This window comes from Oryctolagus cuniculus, chromosome 11 (assembly GCF_964237555.1).
Source record: "Oryctolagus cuniculus chromosome 11, mOryCun1.1, whole genome shotgun sequence".
Taxonomy (NCBI): domain Eukaryota; kingdom Metazoa; phylum Chordata; class Mammalia; order Lagomorpha; family Leporidae; genus Oryctolagus; species Oryctolagus cuniculus.
The window spans coordinates 5,125,615-5,139,437 of NC_091442.1; the positions used below are offsets into that span (position 1 = coordinate 5,125,615).

Here is a 13,823-nt window from a genome sequence, read left to right on the forward strand (position 1 = left end):
GCCTTAGCTGGGAGTTCAACCACGTGTTAAATCCTCGAGTCTCTCTAGAAAATCCTCAAGCATGAAGGTAGATTCTAGACCACCAACAGTTTCGTGGAGGCAGAAGTGTACGCTGGGCACACACAGAGGCATGTCCACTTGCAAGCCTCCCAGAGAGGCCCCGTGATCATGCAGGGACACTGCCACCCCCTCTCACCCCAGAACCGTCCACTGCTCAGCAGGAGGAATGGATATCTGGGCTGAGAATCCTGGGGGAGGAGGGTGTGTCTTGAAGAGGGAAAGAGACAGAATCGACAGGAAGTAAGAATCAGGTGGCAGGGAAGGCACAGTTGGCCTGGAGCTGTGGCTCCGGTATAAACGACCCTCCTGGACACAGAACCAAGAGGTGGCGAGGGGCCGGCACCGCGGCTCAATAGGCTAATCCTCCACCTAGCGGCGCTGGCACACCGGGTTCTAGTCCCGGTTGGGGCGCCGGATTCTGTCCTGGTTGCCCCTCTTCCAGGCCAGCTCTCTGCTGTGGCCCGGGAGTGCAGTGGAGGATGGCCCAAGTGCTCGGGCCCTGCACCCCATGGGAGACCAGGAAAAGCACCTGGCTCCTGCCTTCGCATCAGCGCGGTGCGCCGGCCGCAGCGCACCAGCCGCGGCGGCCATTGGAGGGTGAACCAACAGCAAAAGGAAGACCTTTCTCTCTGTCTCTCTCTCTCACTGTCCACTCTGCCTGTCAAAAAAAAAAAAAAAAAAAAAAAAAGAGGTGGTGAGGAGTCTGGCACTTGTTTCACTCGCCCTGCTGCCCCCTTTCTCCCAGTGCCAGGGCAGCAGGCTCTTTCCTCTGGATGTGACTTTCAGAGGCCATGGCCCTTGTTCTGCACACAGCTGTGTTGTGCACAGCATTGCTCTATCTGAGAGGCTGAATCAGCAGTATGCACGGCCCTGCTGGCCCAGTGCTGCCACAGAGCAGCAGTCTTCTCAGGCTGCAGCACGGTCTACCCATCCACAAGAGGATCCTCCTGACTCCTGCCGGATAAAAACAGGACCTCAACTCATGGAATCCCAACATCGCCATTCAGACATGAGCTCACCACCGAAAGAAGGCACGAGTGCAGTAATCCCTGAAGATCAGGGAGACAGATTGTCTCTGCTCAGCTAAGAACTCTTTCTATAGCAACAGCAGGATCTGTCCTGCAAAAAGGCAGCTTGTACCGATAACAAGGCTGCGAGCAGGTGAAGAAAACCTGCACTCACCTGACTAAAAGTCTAGCCTAGCAGGTGTCTAGAAATACACAAGATGGTAAGTCTCCATAGTGATGACTGCTGTCTCTTGGCTTCACTCTCTTAAACTTTTTATTTAAATGAAAAGCAACGAGACAGAGGGAGAGACAGACAAAGACATCTTCCATCTGCTGGTTCATTCCTCAAACGCCTGCCACAGCCAGGGCCAGGAGAGGCTGAAGCAAGAGCTGGGGACTCAATCCGGGTCTCCGACAGGGGTATAGGAATCTGACTGCTTGACCACCACCCACTGCCTCCCAGGGTATACATTAGCAGGAAGCCGGAATCGGGAGCGGAGCTGGGATTTCAATCCAGCCCACTCTGATCCTGGATGCGTCCCAAGTGATGTCCTAGCGGCTGTGCCCCAACCCTTTCCCTTCACTACTGTTAATAGATCTGTCGATAGAAGCCCCGAGAGAGTACCAGCAAGCAAGAACCCAAAAGGGAAGGACGTTAACAAAAGTACCCAAAGGTGGGGAAGAAGCAGCTGACTGAGGGGCCACGCAGGACCTTGCCCTGGCCCCATGCTCAGCATTGGCCAATGGCGGCACTAGAGAGGACAGAGCAGGGCTCAGCTCCCCTGAAACCAAGCCCTCTGGAGTCACGCTGAAGTTCCAGGATTTCTGAGTGCTGCTTAAAAGGAATAAGATTTTAAAATGAATTTATCCCTTTAACTAAAGAGTCATATATCTAAATTCTGCCTCCTGTTTTTAAAGCATTTCAAGAATCTGTCCCACGAATGCCAGGATTTCATCGGGCAGTCTGAGAATCCTAACGGTGTGTGGGCCGAGTGTTTTCTGTTGTCTCGCTTTGTTTTCCCTGCAGGCTGGAGGGCGCTGAAGGCACACAGACGCGAAAAAGCAGCCACCATTCTCCAGTGTGCAGGTCAGAATTGGCAAGGACGGAACTCCCCAGGGATGCCAGGCAACAAAACCTGCCAAGCAGCTCGCTCATGTTGTGAGGAGCCACAGCCACTGCGGGAGGCGCACGGCGGGAGCACTGGTCGGGCTGGCCCACCCTGCCGGGACCCCATCCCCGAGCTGGAGTACGAGGGGTACCCTCTGGTGAGTGCTGCACTATCACCCAGGGACCATGAGCAGCACAGGGTGAGCAGGATTATTTTTGAGGTAAGATACGCTTTTCTGAAATAGAAATACTAGAATACCAGTAGTATCTGAAATACACATGTTGCAGCATCTTTCTCTTTGAGAAACAGTAACCGCTGTCTGTCTATGGCAAAGAAAACACAAGCGGGATATTTCTGCAGTGTGGGATCCACCAGATCTTAAATTCAAATGCCACCACCTGTTACCTCCTCACGTGGCAGTGATACCACAGTCAGCCTCAAGGTCGCACCCAGGCCCCAGTTCTCACCCTGTGCCGGCAGTGAACATGCTAAACGTGCTGTGTCTGTCCTGAGCGGGGCGTCTACACTGAAGTCTCCTCCTCCCAGCAAAGCGGCTGAAACGACTGACCCACGACTGAGGGAGATGCAGGCTGGGAGCAGAGAAGTCTGCTTTACTGGACAGCTGGACAGCCTCTGAATTCAAAGTCAGCACTGCAAGCTAGCTAATACTGTGCGCTCCACTAGCCCAGGAACACACTGTGCTAACCTGTAGTGGTTTGGATAGCATTCTGGGCCCAGAGACAACAGATGTAACACAAAATTCTCCTGCTGTGGTGACAGTGTCCTTCGGGACCGTCACACAGTAAGGAGAGAGAACACCTGACACAGTCGGGGTCACACTGGCCCTTGGGCCAGGCCAAGAGTGAGACTCACCCCACAGGCGCCTGGTATCCCTGCAGAGCAGGTCCTATCCTGCACCCCACCCACCGTCAAGAACTGGACTCAGGAAGGGTCTGGTACAGGCCAAAGGTACCCAACTCACGTGTGCTGGAGCTGTGAGTACAGCACGGGGCCTGAGGCAAAGCCCATCTGGCGTGGCAGCTGAGTGCCAGGTCCCACAGGTAAATGCGATCCGGAGCACCTTACTCTCTGCCTTTCGGTCTCTCTTCAGGGTAAAGCTCTGAAAACCTCTTTCAGTACTAAGAGTTTACGCTGGTTAAACTACCAACAGTGCCCTGAAACAGTAACATGCTAGAATATACAGCAGCGTACTGTCAGGTCACCTTTAAAGATGCCTTTTAAAAGAAACCAAACCAAAACAGGAACACACAGAACAGAGAATTCAATAGAAAGAGTCGGTATATATGGGGTACTGCCATCCCCCCCATAAAGTCTTTAGAACAAACTAAATCGCACAGTAAGAAGCTCAAAAACGATGTTCTAGTGGTCACACACGATACCAACCGCACCGCCGGCTTCTGGGCTTGGCTGACTGGGCTCTGGTGGGCGTGGGGGGAGGCTGCGGAAGGGTGAAGAAAAAACCCTGCCGCTGGCTTTAAGGAGAGTGATGCGCTTCAAACCAACTCCTAGGAAGTATTTAATGTTGGACAAAAACAAAATGTAGGCAGTCCCACGCCAAGAACTGTAACTGGCACTCATTCCTGATGTAGTCTAGTACTATGTAAAGAAAGTAAAGCTAACAGCATCACAGCTACAACTTTGATAATTATTCTACTGAAAAATATTCTACAATGTCTCTTGATGTCACAAGCCTCCGGTCAACCAAATGTCTAATCTTATAATGCCTGGAAGCTATTCCACTCTACTGTATACTCACATTCTACATCCAAAATGAATATTTGATGCGTTTTTTTTTTTTAAATCTACCTGGATAATGCCAATAACCCATGAAAATATGCTCAACATCACTGGCCATCAGCGAAATGCAAAATGCACAGTAATTCTCTCGACACCTAGTAGAATGGTTAAAATGAAAACATGTGAGAAGACCAAGTACTGCCAAGGACACAGAGCAAGTGGAACTCACACACACCACTGGGACAACCACCATGGAGAACCATTTGTGGCTTTTTTAAGGAGTGAAACATACACCAATGTGTGAGCCAGCCATTTCACTCTTCAATATTTACCCCAAAGAAACAAAAGCCCACGCTCATACAAAGACTTGTACATGAGTCTTCATGGTACCTTTGAAAGAGCCGAAAGCTGCTAACAACTTCAGTGTCCACCACAGATGAACAATCAGCGAGCACAGCCATGGGACAGACTACTCCTCAGCAACAGAAAAGAGCGAACAGGCGAGCGTCTGGGCCCGCAGTTGAGCTGCTGTGTGGGACGCTGCATCCCACACTGCAGGTCCCAGTTCCACTTCCTGACTCCAGCTTCCAACCAGTGCAGACTCTAGAAGCAGCACCTGATCAGTAACCGGGTTCCTGCCACCCACCTAGGAGACCTGGCTGGAGCTCTGGCTCCCAGCTTCAGCCAGGCCCAGGCCCAGGCCCAGGCCCAGGCCCAACAGGCATCTGGGGGATAAAACCAGCGGTTTGGAGTCCTCTATCTTCACTCTCTCTCTCTCACTGCCTCTCAAGTAAGTTAATGGTTTTGTAATTTCATCTATATAAAAGTACAGAAAACGCTATCTCACCTAACGTGAAAACAAGCGTATCAGCAATCACACAGAGCTGGGGACGGAGAGGTTGGAAAAACCTGAGGGGTGAGGGAAATGCCTGTTTCTTGGCTGTGGGTGTTTTTGTGGGTGTGTACATGAAACTGATCAAATCAGACATTTTAAATGCATGTCCTCTAGTATGCCTCAGTAAAGGTGGGGGAGGGGAGCTACAATGACCTGAATTCTACCCATTGTTCTTTCAGGAGGTTTAAAGGAAAATTTCAAACGATGGTAACAAGAACGCACTTGAAGCTCTAAACATGAGCCAGCTTCGAGCCACAAAGTCTGGACTCGTCATGTGCACCGTCATCTGTGTCTTCATTTTTATTTATTTAAGGAATCCAATTCCTGAGGACCCGGAGGAGGAACCCACCTACCCAGCAGTAGTAGAATGTGGTTTTTACCCAGATGAACTGTGTTCAGCTTTATTTGAAGGCAAAAGGACAGCCCCTCAAATTGCCAAATTCTGTAAAAATCCTCATCGATCTGAAATACTTGCTCACTTACGCAGCCCAGGAAACTGCTCCAGGATCTCCCACGGGCTGCGTTTCATAACCAGGCCCCTGTCTGCAGAAGAGGGCGCGTTCTCTCTGGCGTACATTATAACTGTTCCTAGGGAGCTGGCCACCTTCGTGCAGCTGCTCAGGGCGACGTACGCCCCCCAGAACGTTTACTGCATCCACCTTGGTGACAAGGCCCCAGGGAAGCACAGGGCCGCTGTGCAAACGCTCGCTGACTGCTTTGAAAACATTTTTATTTCATCCGAGAGAGAGGAGGCAGCTGATGCTGGCTTCACAAGACTACAGGCAGATATTAACTGTATGAAAGATCTAGTCCATTCCAGATTTCAGTGGAACTATGTCATTAATCTTTGCGGACAGGATTTTCCAATCAAAACCAACAAAGAAATCATACACTACCTCAGAAGCAAATGGAATGATAAAAATATCACTCCGGGGTCAACCCAGCCACCAAACATTAAATCTAAGACAAGTCCAAGTCCCCCCAAATCTAGCCCTGAAGAATACATCCATGTGTCTCCAAACAGAAGGTTCAGAGCTGAGCCACCCCATAACCTAACGGTTTATTTCGGAAGTGCTTACTTTGCACTTACGAGAAGGTTTGTAGAGTTCATACTGACTGACATCCGTGCAAAAGACTTGCTTCAGTGGTCCAAAGACATCGACAGCCCAGAGCAACACTACTGGGAGACCCTGAACCGGCTAACAGGTAAGGACGGTCCCCCAGCACAGGGGCCTGGCTCCTGGCTTTGGATCAGCATAGCGCCGGCCATAGTGGCCATTTGCAGAGTGAACCAGCGGAAGGAAGACCTTTTTCTCTGTCTCTCTCTCTCTCACTGTCTATATCTCTACCTGTCAAATTAAAAAATATATATATATATAAATATAAAGTGAAGCTTTTTTTTTTTTGACAGGCAGAGTTAGATAGTGAGAAAGAGAGACAGAGAGAAAGGTCTTCCTTTTCCATTGGTATACCCCCTAAATGGCCGCTACGGCCGGCACACTGCACCGATCCAAAGCCAGGAATCAGGTGCTTCCTCCTGGTCTCCCATGGGGTGCAGGGCCCAAGCACTTGGGCCATCCTCCACTGCACCCCCTGGCCACAGCAGAGAGCTGGATTGGAAGAAGAGCAACTGGGACAGAATCCGATGCTCCAACCGGGACTAGAACCCGGGGTGCTGGTGCCGCAGGTGGAGGATTAGCCTAGTGAGCTGCGGCGCCAGCTGAAGCCATTTCTATGGCCAGTGTAGTCCACTCCACCCGCTCCTGAAAGTGCTAACCTACTCTCAGAATTAGCAAATTACAAATTTTATCAAGAATGGCGTTTCCGGCTTTCTCACTGACTACCTCATCCAGGGGAAACGGAAATGACAGCACAGAACCTGTACTGGCAGAGCTGGAACGGAACACTGATTCCTGGTTTCTCCCCTAGATGCTCCAGGTGCCACTCCAAGTGCTGGCTGGGAAGGACATATCCGAGCTATTAAATGGAGAAACGAGGAAGGAAGCGTTCACGACGGATGCAAAGGTAAAACCCAAACTAAAGACCCCTTCAAGTTTTATAAACTATTCAGCTGTTGCCTTAACTACAGTAAAGACTCACGGCCGTTTTTATACCAAATCTGGAATTAGTAATGATTCAATTATCAAACTTTTCCATATAGAATAACACACAGGTTATAGATATACAGGCTAATAAATCTTAAATAGAAACCCACAGGCTCCCCGCCTTTTTCTACCTGTTCCTGGAATTCAAACTCAAACACTGACGAGAATGAGCTCTGCCTCCCTCTCCCCTCTGCTGGGACACAAACTGCGTGACAGAGGTGCACACTTCTGGGCAGTCAGGGAACTGCTGCCGGCTGCTTACTTTTACAGTAGTTTTACTGCAACACAGCCACACTCATTCCCTGGGTGTACTGTTCATGACAGTGAAGGGCAGGACGGAGGAGCTAGGCCAGAGACCCTTAGCCCAGGTCCACAAAACCAGAAATATTTCTGCTGTGCCCTGAACAGAGAGCCTGCTACACCCGCTGGCCCAGAGCAGACGGCTTCACATTCTGAAACAGGGAGCAGATGGCACAATGGGCCTCACTGTGGCAGGCCTGTGTTTTCCACCTCCTAAAAATCTTATGTGTTTGGAATCAGTTTTCTTGGAGTCATGAATGATGTTCAATTCATAGACTCTGTCACAGGACCTCTCTGGCAAAGGCAGACCTCGTGGTCAAGCCGATCAAGGCTAAGACGGTTTCTTCTCCCAGAGTCTGACTTGCGGATTACTACGCACTCTTGCTCTGTGCTCTTCACCGGGGAGGTGGGGCGCTCTCCCTGTTCCTGGGGCAGGAAGCTCCTTGCTCAGCCCGGGGGAGCTGCTCCCCGAGGAACAATGAACTCGCCTGTATCCTCCGTTAGTGTCCCTGAGGTTTAGTTACCAGCGTGACACAGCAAAGCAGGATCGGGAAGGGGGATGGTGCCCCTCCCGCGTGAAAGGTTTGGTAGGAACTGGCAGAGGGCAAAGGGGTTCTCAGCCTGTGGATTCTGGGGGATACCTACAGGGTGAGCACCTGGAACGTGGCTCCTGTGGGGTTACTCATGCCAGCTCTGGAGGGTGGAAGGGGAGGGCTTAACTCGCTCCCCCGACCCCATCGCCGTTGGAAGGTGGTGGCTTGACAGGAAAGTTCTGAGGAACGCATACAGCAGAGATGCGCAAATGCTCCAGGGCAGTGCGTGAAGGGAAGGAGGCCGAGGCGTGTGCCTGCCCTGTGGAGGGCTATGATCCTGGCAGACCCAGGTCTCAGCAAGACTCAGGCAAACTCTCTGGAGGTGGCTACTGCCGAGCGTCCCTCCTGAAGGCTGTCTGGGCCCTGCCAATGCCTGCAAGCAGCTTCCTAACACTGGGAAGGGACCATGGCGTAGACGCATGTGACCTAGTGCAACAGCGCATTTGGGGAAGGCCCGGGGTTTGAATACATGAACGAGACATGCATGACAAACTAGGTTCAGCCAGTGTCCCAGCTGGTTAGCAGACCAACCATGAGCAAACAGGTTAGGGACAAATAGAAAATGCAAACCCAAGCCCCAGAATAGTTCAAGATGAGTAACTCCTGCTGCCTGTGCACCACCAGCCTCCTGACAGGGACCAGGTCAGAAGCGCTGGAAGAACCCCCCAGGGAAGGATTTGGAAAAGGCAGGCATGATTGAGGGAGGGGGCTGTTTCCACAGCACAAAGGCTGACCCTGCCCACTCTCTGGGAAGCAGGTGCTCACCGCCCTCCCATCCTGCTGCTGTCAGGAGCAGTGCCCTCAGGTGTGGGGGTGGCCTAAGAGGTCGTGGAAGACTGTGGCTACCAGTAATAAAGGACTGTTTCACAGTGGCAACCGGGATGCTCCAACAATGTTGAAAAAACCCTGGCTACTGTAAATTCTAACAAAGCCACACTGCCCACGAGGAAACACCTCGGAACTCTTACCATCGCTGGCAGCAGCGTGGGGACTGTTCAGCAAAGCAGGGATGCAGCCATCTGGGCAGCACGCAGGCAGCGCTGACTCAGGCCAAGCACCGGTAGGACGGTGGGGACCTTCCGGAGAAGGCCTGGCTCTGGGCCTGCACTCGGCCCGCACAGCAACTCCCGGGTAGAAACTATTGCCATGAGCCCCGTGCAGAGGAAACCCAGGCTTGGAGAAGCGAGGTCACTCCAACAGGGAAGAGACAGAGCTGGTCTCAGGCCAGACGCAGCTGCCTGCTGCCGCTACCTGGGCTAGCTCAGCCCGATTCTGCACGCAGAACGCCAGCCGTCCCGGGACAGTCATCAACAAAGGGTTCATTTATTTTTAATCACCCAGATGGCATTAGTGTAACTGAAAATGTCTCATTTGTTTGTGCTCCCTTCCAGTTCAAATCCCTATGTATCTAAATTACAGCTAGATGGCTATAATCTAGGTGTAGCTGGTCCTTTTCCTACTGACTTCATAAATGCTTTGTAATGCTCGTCTAATTCCTAACTCTCATCTGGTTAAGTATAATCCACTGAGATTCTACCACACGGTAGCAATGTTTACCAGTTAAAGAACCACAAGCATGTAAAGCTGCTCACCATGACAAGTGCCTTCCGACTTTCTCCGTCTTACAAACAGCCCTGAGCTAGTCTGGTCATGAAATGCCCTCCTTCATTTTGAATAACATTCCCTTAAGACAGGTTTTCAGAAGCAGGATTCTGGGCTGGTCTGGGGAACAGGGCAGGAGCTAGCGGAGAGAGAATGAGGTCTCAGGAATGGAAGGGACAGGCCTCACCCTCACAAAGCTGACACCTCCTTTCTCTAAATCTGGTGACGACAGACTCCAAGTCGCAGTGCTGTTGTGAGGACTGAGAGAGTAAAAGAGCCAAACCTGGTATCAGGCACATAAAAAGTGCCACTGAGTTCATCTCAAAGGAGCAGTCAGTTCTGGATTCTAACTGTAGCTCCTGTTTTAATTACTTATATTTATATTAACTGTTCACTCTGAAAAACCAGTGAGAGGAGCCATGACTCATGAAAACCTACCCTTAACCAAGGATAGACTTACCACTAACAGAGTGAAAATGTCTCTTTCCTTCATAAAGTAAAAATCAAAGCCCCCATCATAGCAGTTGTGGAAATGCTGTTTAACTCGAATTCTGGGGAAGCCGAGAGGCAGGCAGTGAGGCCTCTGGTTTCCTTTCCAGGTCACTATGCGCAGGACACCTCTGTGTACGGACCAGGGGACCTGCCATGGATCATTCAGTCGCCATGTCTGTTTGCTCACAAATTCGAGGCCTCGGCAGACCCGCTCGTGGTCACGTGCCTGGAGAGGCGGCACAGACTGAAGGTTCTACGGCAGGCAGAAGTCCCCGTGGAGCCGCACTGGCACTTCCAAGAGGAAAGTCCTTTCAACATGAGGCTGGACTGCTAGAGACAGCTGGCTTTCTCACTGCCTCCACTCTGTCCCTGCGTGGAAACAAGAGGACACTGGACCACAGAGGAGAGAATGGGAAATGACCCCTTCCTGCAAGCATCCCGAAGAGGTCAGAAACATGCTACCAATGGACTTCCAGTGGCTACAGGCCACTTTTACAGCTTTGGGGACATAACTCAAGGACACAACTCAAGTGACCACCGGGGCAGGAACAGAAGCACCCGGAAGGCCAACTGCTTCTGTGAGCAGAGGCTGAGAACCACACTTCTCCACATGCGTAGAGCCAGATTCAAGCTGCCGACAACAACACACCACGTTCTAGAGGCATGGACGCTACTGTGTATGAGCTAATCAAGAATAAACTCCCACTGATGAAAATGTGCCGATCAAAAATGGCCCAGGTCAGCCAAGAACAGCGTAACTTCAGGATGACAATCCCACAGTATGTTTCTTCTAAAAGTTTTGTCTGTAATTTTAATTTTATTATTTATTTGAGGGAGACAGAGAGTGGGTGCGTGAGCAAGAAAGCACTCGCATCTGCTGCTTCTCTCTCCAAATAACCACAATGGCTGGGGCTGAGGTAGGCTGAAGCTAGGAGCCGGGAACTCAACCCGGGTCTTGAGAGTCTATTTCTCTGAGTAAAATGAAATTAATCTGGAGAGGGAAACACAAGGTCTTAAGAAAGCTGCCCTAAACTTCTGTAATTTTTTAAAAGATTTATTTATTTATTTGAAAGGCAGAGTTACAGAGAGGCAGAGGCAGAGAGAGGTCTTCCATCTGTTGGTTCACTCCCCAAATGGCTACAATAGCCGGAGCTGGGCCGATCCAAAGCCAGGAGCCAGGAGCTTCTTCCTGGTCTCCCACATGGGTGCAGGGGCCCAAGGACTTGGGCCATCTTCTACTGCTTTCTCAGGCCATAGCAGAGAGCTGGATCAGAAGTGGAGCAGCCAGGACTAGAACTGGCACCCATATGGGATGCCGGCACTGCAGGCGGCGGCTTTACTTGCTACGCCACAGTGCTGGCCCCCTTAATTTCATTTCAATGTCAATGCATAGTTACTCAGTCTTCGAAGAGGGCTAGACAAGGGTCTCTGCCCAGCAGGCTGCAGAGAGGAAGCGGAGACACACGGAGACAGCGAGGGAGGCAGACCTGGGATATGGACCAGGCAGGCGGGCTATGGAGTCCAGGCCACCACTGCACCATCTTTCCTCTCGCCAAGAAGGGTGGACCCAAACACACCTGCCCCCAGCAGGCTCAACCCCCCACACTGAAAGAAGCTTCCCGAACCAACCATTTCAGTAAAGCATGGCAAACTAAAGACAATACACGTGGCACAAGGCACAGTGGAGCAGGCAGTGTGAGACGCCCGCTTCAGCGGAGTGTCCAGGGAGGGATGAGCAGAGGGGCTGACAGGCCAGCAGCCCTTCTCACGTGTCCTGCGATTCCCTGAGGCCTGACAGCAGAGCATAAAGATGGCAGACGTGAAGGAGGCCAAAGCCAGAAAAGGGTGCAGCTGACCACTTTGGGGGTGCACTCTTCCCCTCAGCTTGACTTTTCCCCCTCCCTTTCCACCACCTCCGTGAAAAGAGCGTAAAGAAGCCACAAGGCTGCATTTTTTTGTCTTACTGCTGACTTTGAAACACTGACCGCTCCATTCACCTATCTACTAAGCCTAACTAAACAAGAGAGCCAGCAAACTCGCAGGCCGAACGCCACTTACTGATCACACCCCTAGTGTCTCCATCAGCAATTCTGTACCTTCACTGAGTACACAAACCATCTGGGCTCTCAGGGTAAAATGCAGATTCTATTTCAGTAGGTCTGGGAGGCCCAAGAGTATGTCTTACATACAAACAGACAATTCCAAGGTGATGCCAAGACTGCAGGTCTGTGGCTCACGCGTTGAGTAACAAGCACATTTCTTACTTGGCAACCTGTAATTACCCCCAGTGTGTTTTGTATCTTAAGAAGCAAAGAACACAGTGGGGAATACAATTAATTTTTTAGCTAGTGATTTGTTTATAGTAAAACAAAAAAACCTAGCAACTACATCTCTGCACTCTGCTTACTGAAATCAAGTAGGCACACCTTCTGTTAGAACATGGAACCAAATCTCTTTCAAACCCTCAAGTTTCTTCCAGTGAGCTGAAAAGTCAGATTATTGGTGAAACTATGGGCTGTGCAAAGAAAACACTCGCCCGAAACGCCACAGAAGTTCCTGGCACTGTTCCTAGACGCTGACTTCTCTAAATTTCAGATACGACAGTAATGCAGCACATCGTGAAGTTTCAGGTGACGACAGATTACAAATGCAACAGTGTCTGCGACAATCAGAACAGGGCTGCAAACTTCCTGTGTCTGCACTGCGTCCTAACAGTGCAGCCTAACAGGTTACTCCCATCTGCAGAGGTGCTGGTGTCAGCAAACTCACTGCACCGCCAGCTGGATAAAAGTAGGGCACACACAGTCAGGCAGTGCCCTGACCACACGCCTGTGTTACCAGCTGATCACTGTCTCAGCGTGCACTTCTACTTAGAAAATAAAAAAGCTTACCACAAGACAGCACGCTGTGCTACACTGGTAGCAGCCTCACGCACCTCGTCTTCACCTGTGTTTTGACTGCATCAGGAGGCCACGTCCAGTGACTGGTCCACACCTTCCAGGTGTGTCTATGTACACTATGACGTTCACCCACAATGATGAAACCTCTGAGTGATGCAACTCTTAGAACATAACCCTATCATTAAGCAAGGCACGGATGTATTTAAAAAAATAAAAATACGTGTTTTAGGTCTTGGCCCTGCGGCTTATTCTTCTTCCATTCCCATTTGCATGCTGCACAGTGGTTCCCGGAACTGCACCTGTCTGACAGAAATGGCTGATGCGTGCCCCTTCTTGCTGGGCACACAGTTAGACTACATTCCCCAAGCTTGCTCCAGCACAGTCACAGGTTCTGGGCAGCCACAGGCAGTCGCCCCCTTTGTTTGCACTTCAACATATGAATGGAGACTTCCTGGCACAGACAATTGGGCTAGCGAGATTCCGGCAAGAGGCAGGAAGAACCTAAACCTTTCACAAGAGATGATATAGATAATCAGTCACACCTGAAACCTGCATTTATCACCTAAGTGTTTTATTGTACCCTTGTTTTTTTTTTTTTTTTTTTGTTGTATACTTGATTTATTTAATGCAAACCTCAGTGGTATACACCCAACTCCCAACCCCCAATGAATTTCCAGAAGACAAATCAAAAATAACCATAGCTTACCACATATATGAAACCATGCATCATAGGATCACTCTTTTCACCAAATGCACAAACATTTTTATTCTTAGGTCCAACCAAAATGGGCAAAAAGAAGACATAAAAATGTGTAGGGTATGTTATAAATCTGACTGACAAGAGTTAAAAATATAAACCTATTATTACCATTAATAATGTTAGTTAGGTACACTGGACACCCCATTAACCATCTGTAGCTTAATTAGTAATCATTCAGTAAACGAACTTTCACTGTGTTTCTTTTTTTTTTTTTTTTTTTTAAACTTTTATTTAATGCATAT

The 13,823-nt window shown here is 50.1% G+C and overlaps 2 protein-coding genes across 4 annotated transcripts in view; one reads left to right on the top strand and one right to left on the bottom strand.

Annotated features, from left to right (window-relative positions):
* Positions 1 to 13,823, bottom strand: part of RTF2 (replication termination factor 2) — a 33,012-nt gene that overhangs the window by 6,751 nt on the left and 12,438 nt on the right. The window lies entirely within an intron of this gene.
* Positions 4,633 to 13,823, top strand: part of LOC100348856 (beta-1,3-galactosyl-O-glycosyl-glycoprotein beta-1,6-N-acetylglucosaminyltransferase 7) — a 31,650-nt gene continuing 22,459 nt past the window's right edge. Inside the window, exons 1-3 of one of the 2 annotated variants that reach the window (XM_002720885.5) lie at positions 4,633 to 6,035; positions 6,759 to 6,854; positions 10,029 to 12,744. In XM_002720885.5, the coding sequence (XP_002720931.3) occupies positions 5,066 to 6,035; positions 6,759 to 6,854; positions 10,029 to 10,255 (1,293 nt within the window). In that variant the 5' untranslated portion in view covers positions 4,633 to 5,065 and the 3' untranslated portion in view covers positions 10,256 to 12,744. Of the gene's footprint in view, positions 6,036 to 6,758; positions 6,855 to 10,028; positions 12,745 to 13,823 lie in introns of those variants that run through there. The other variant, XM_051832678.2, reaches the window with a different exon arrangement.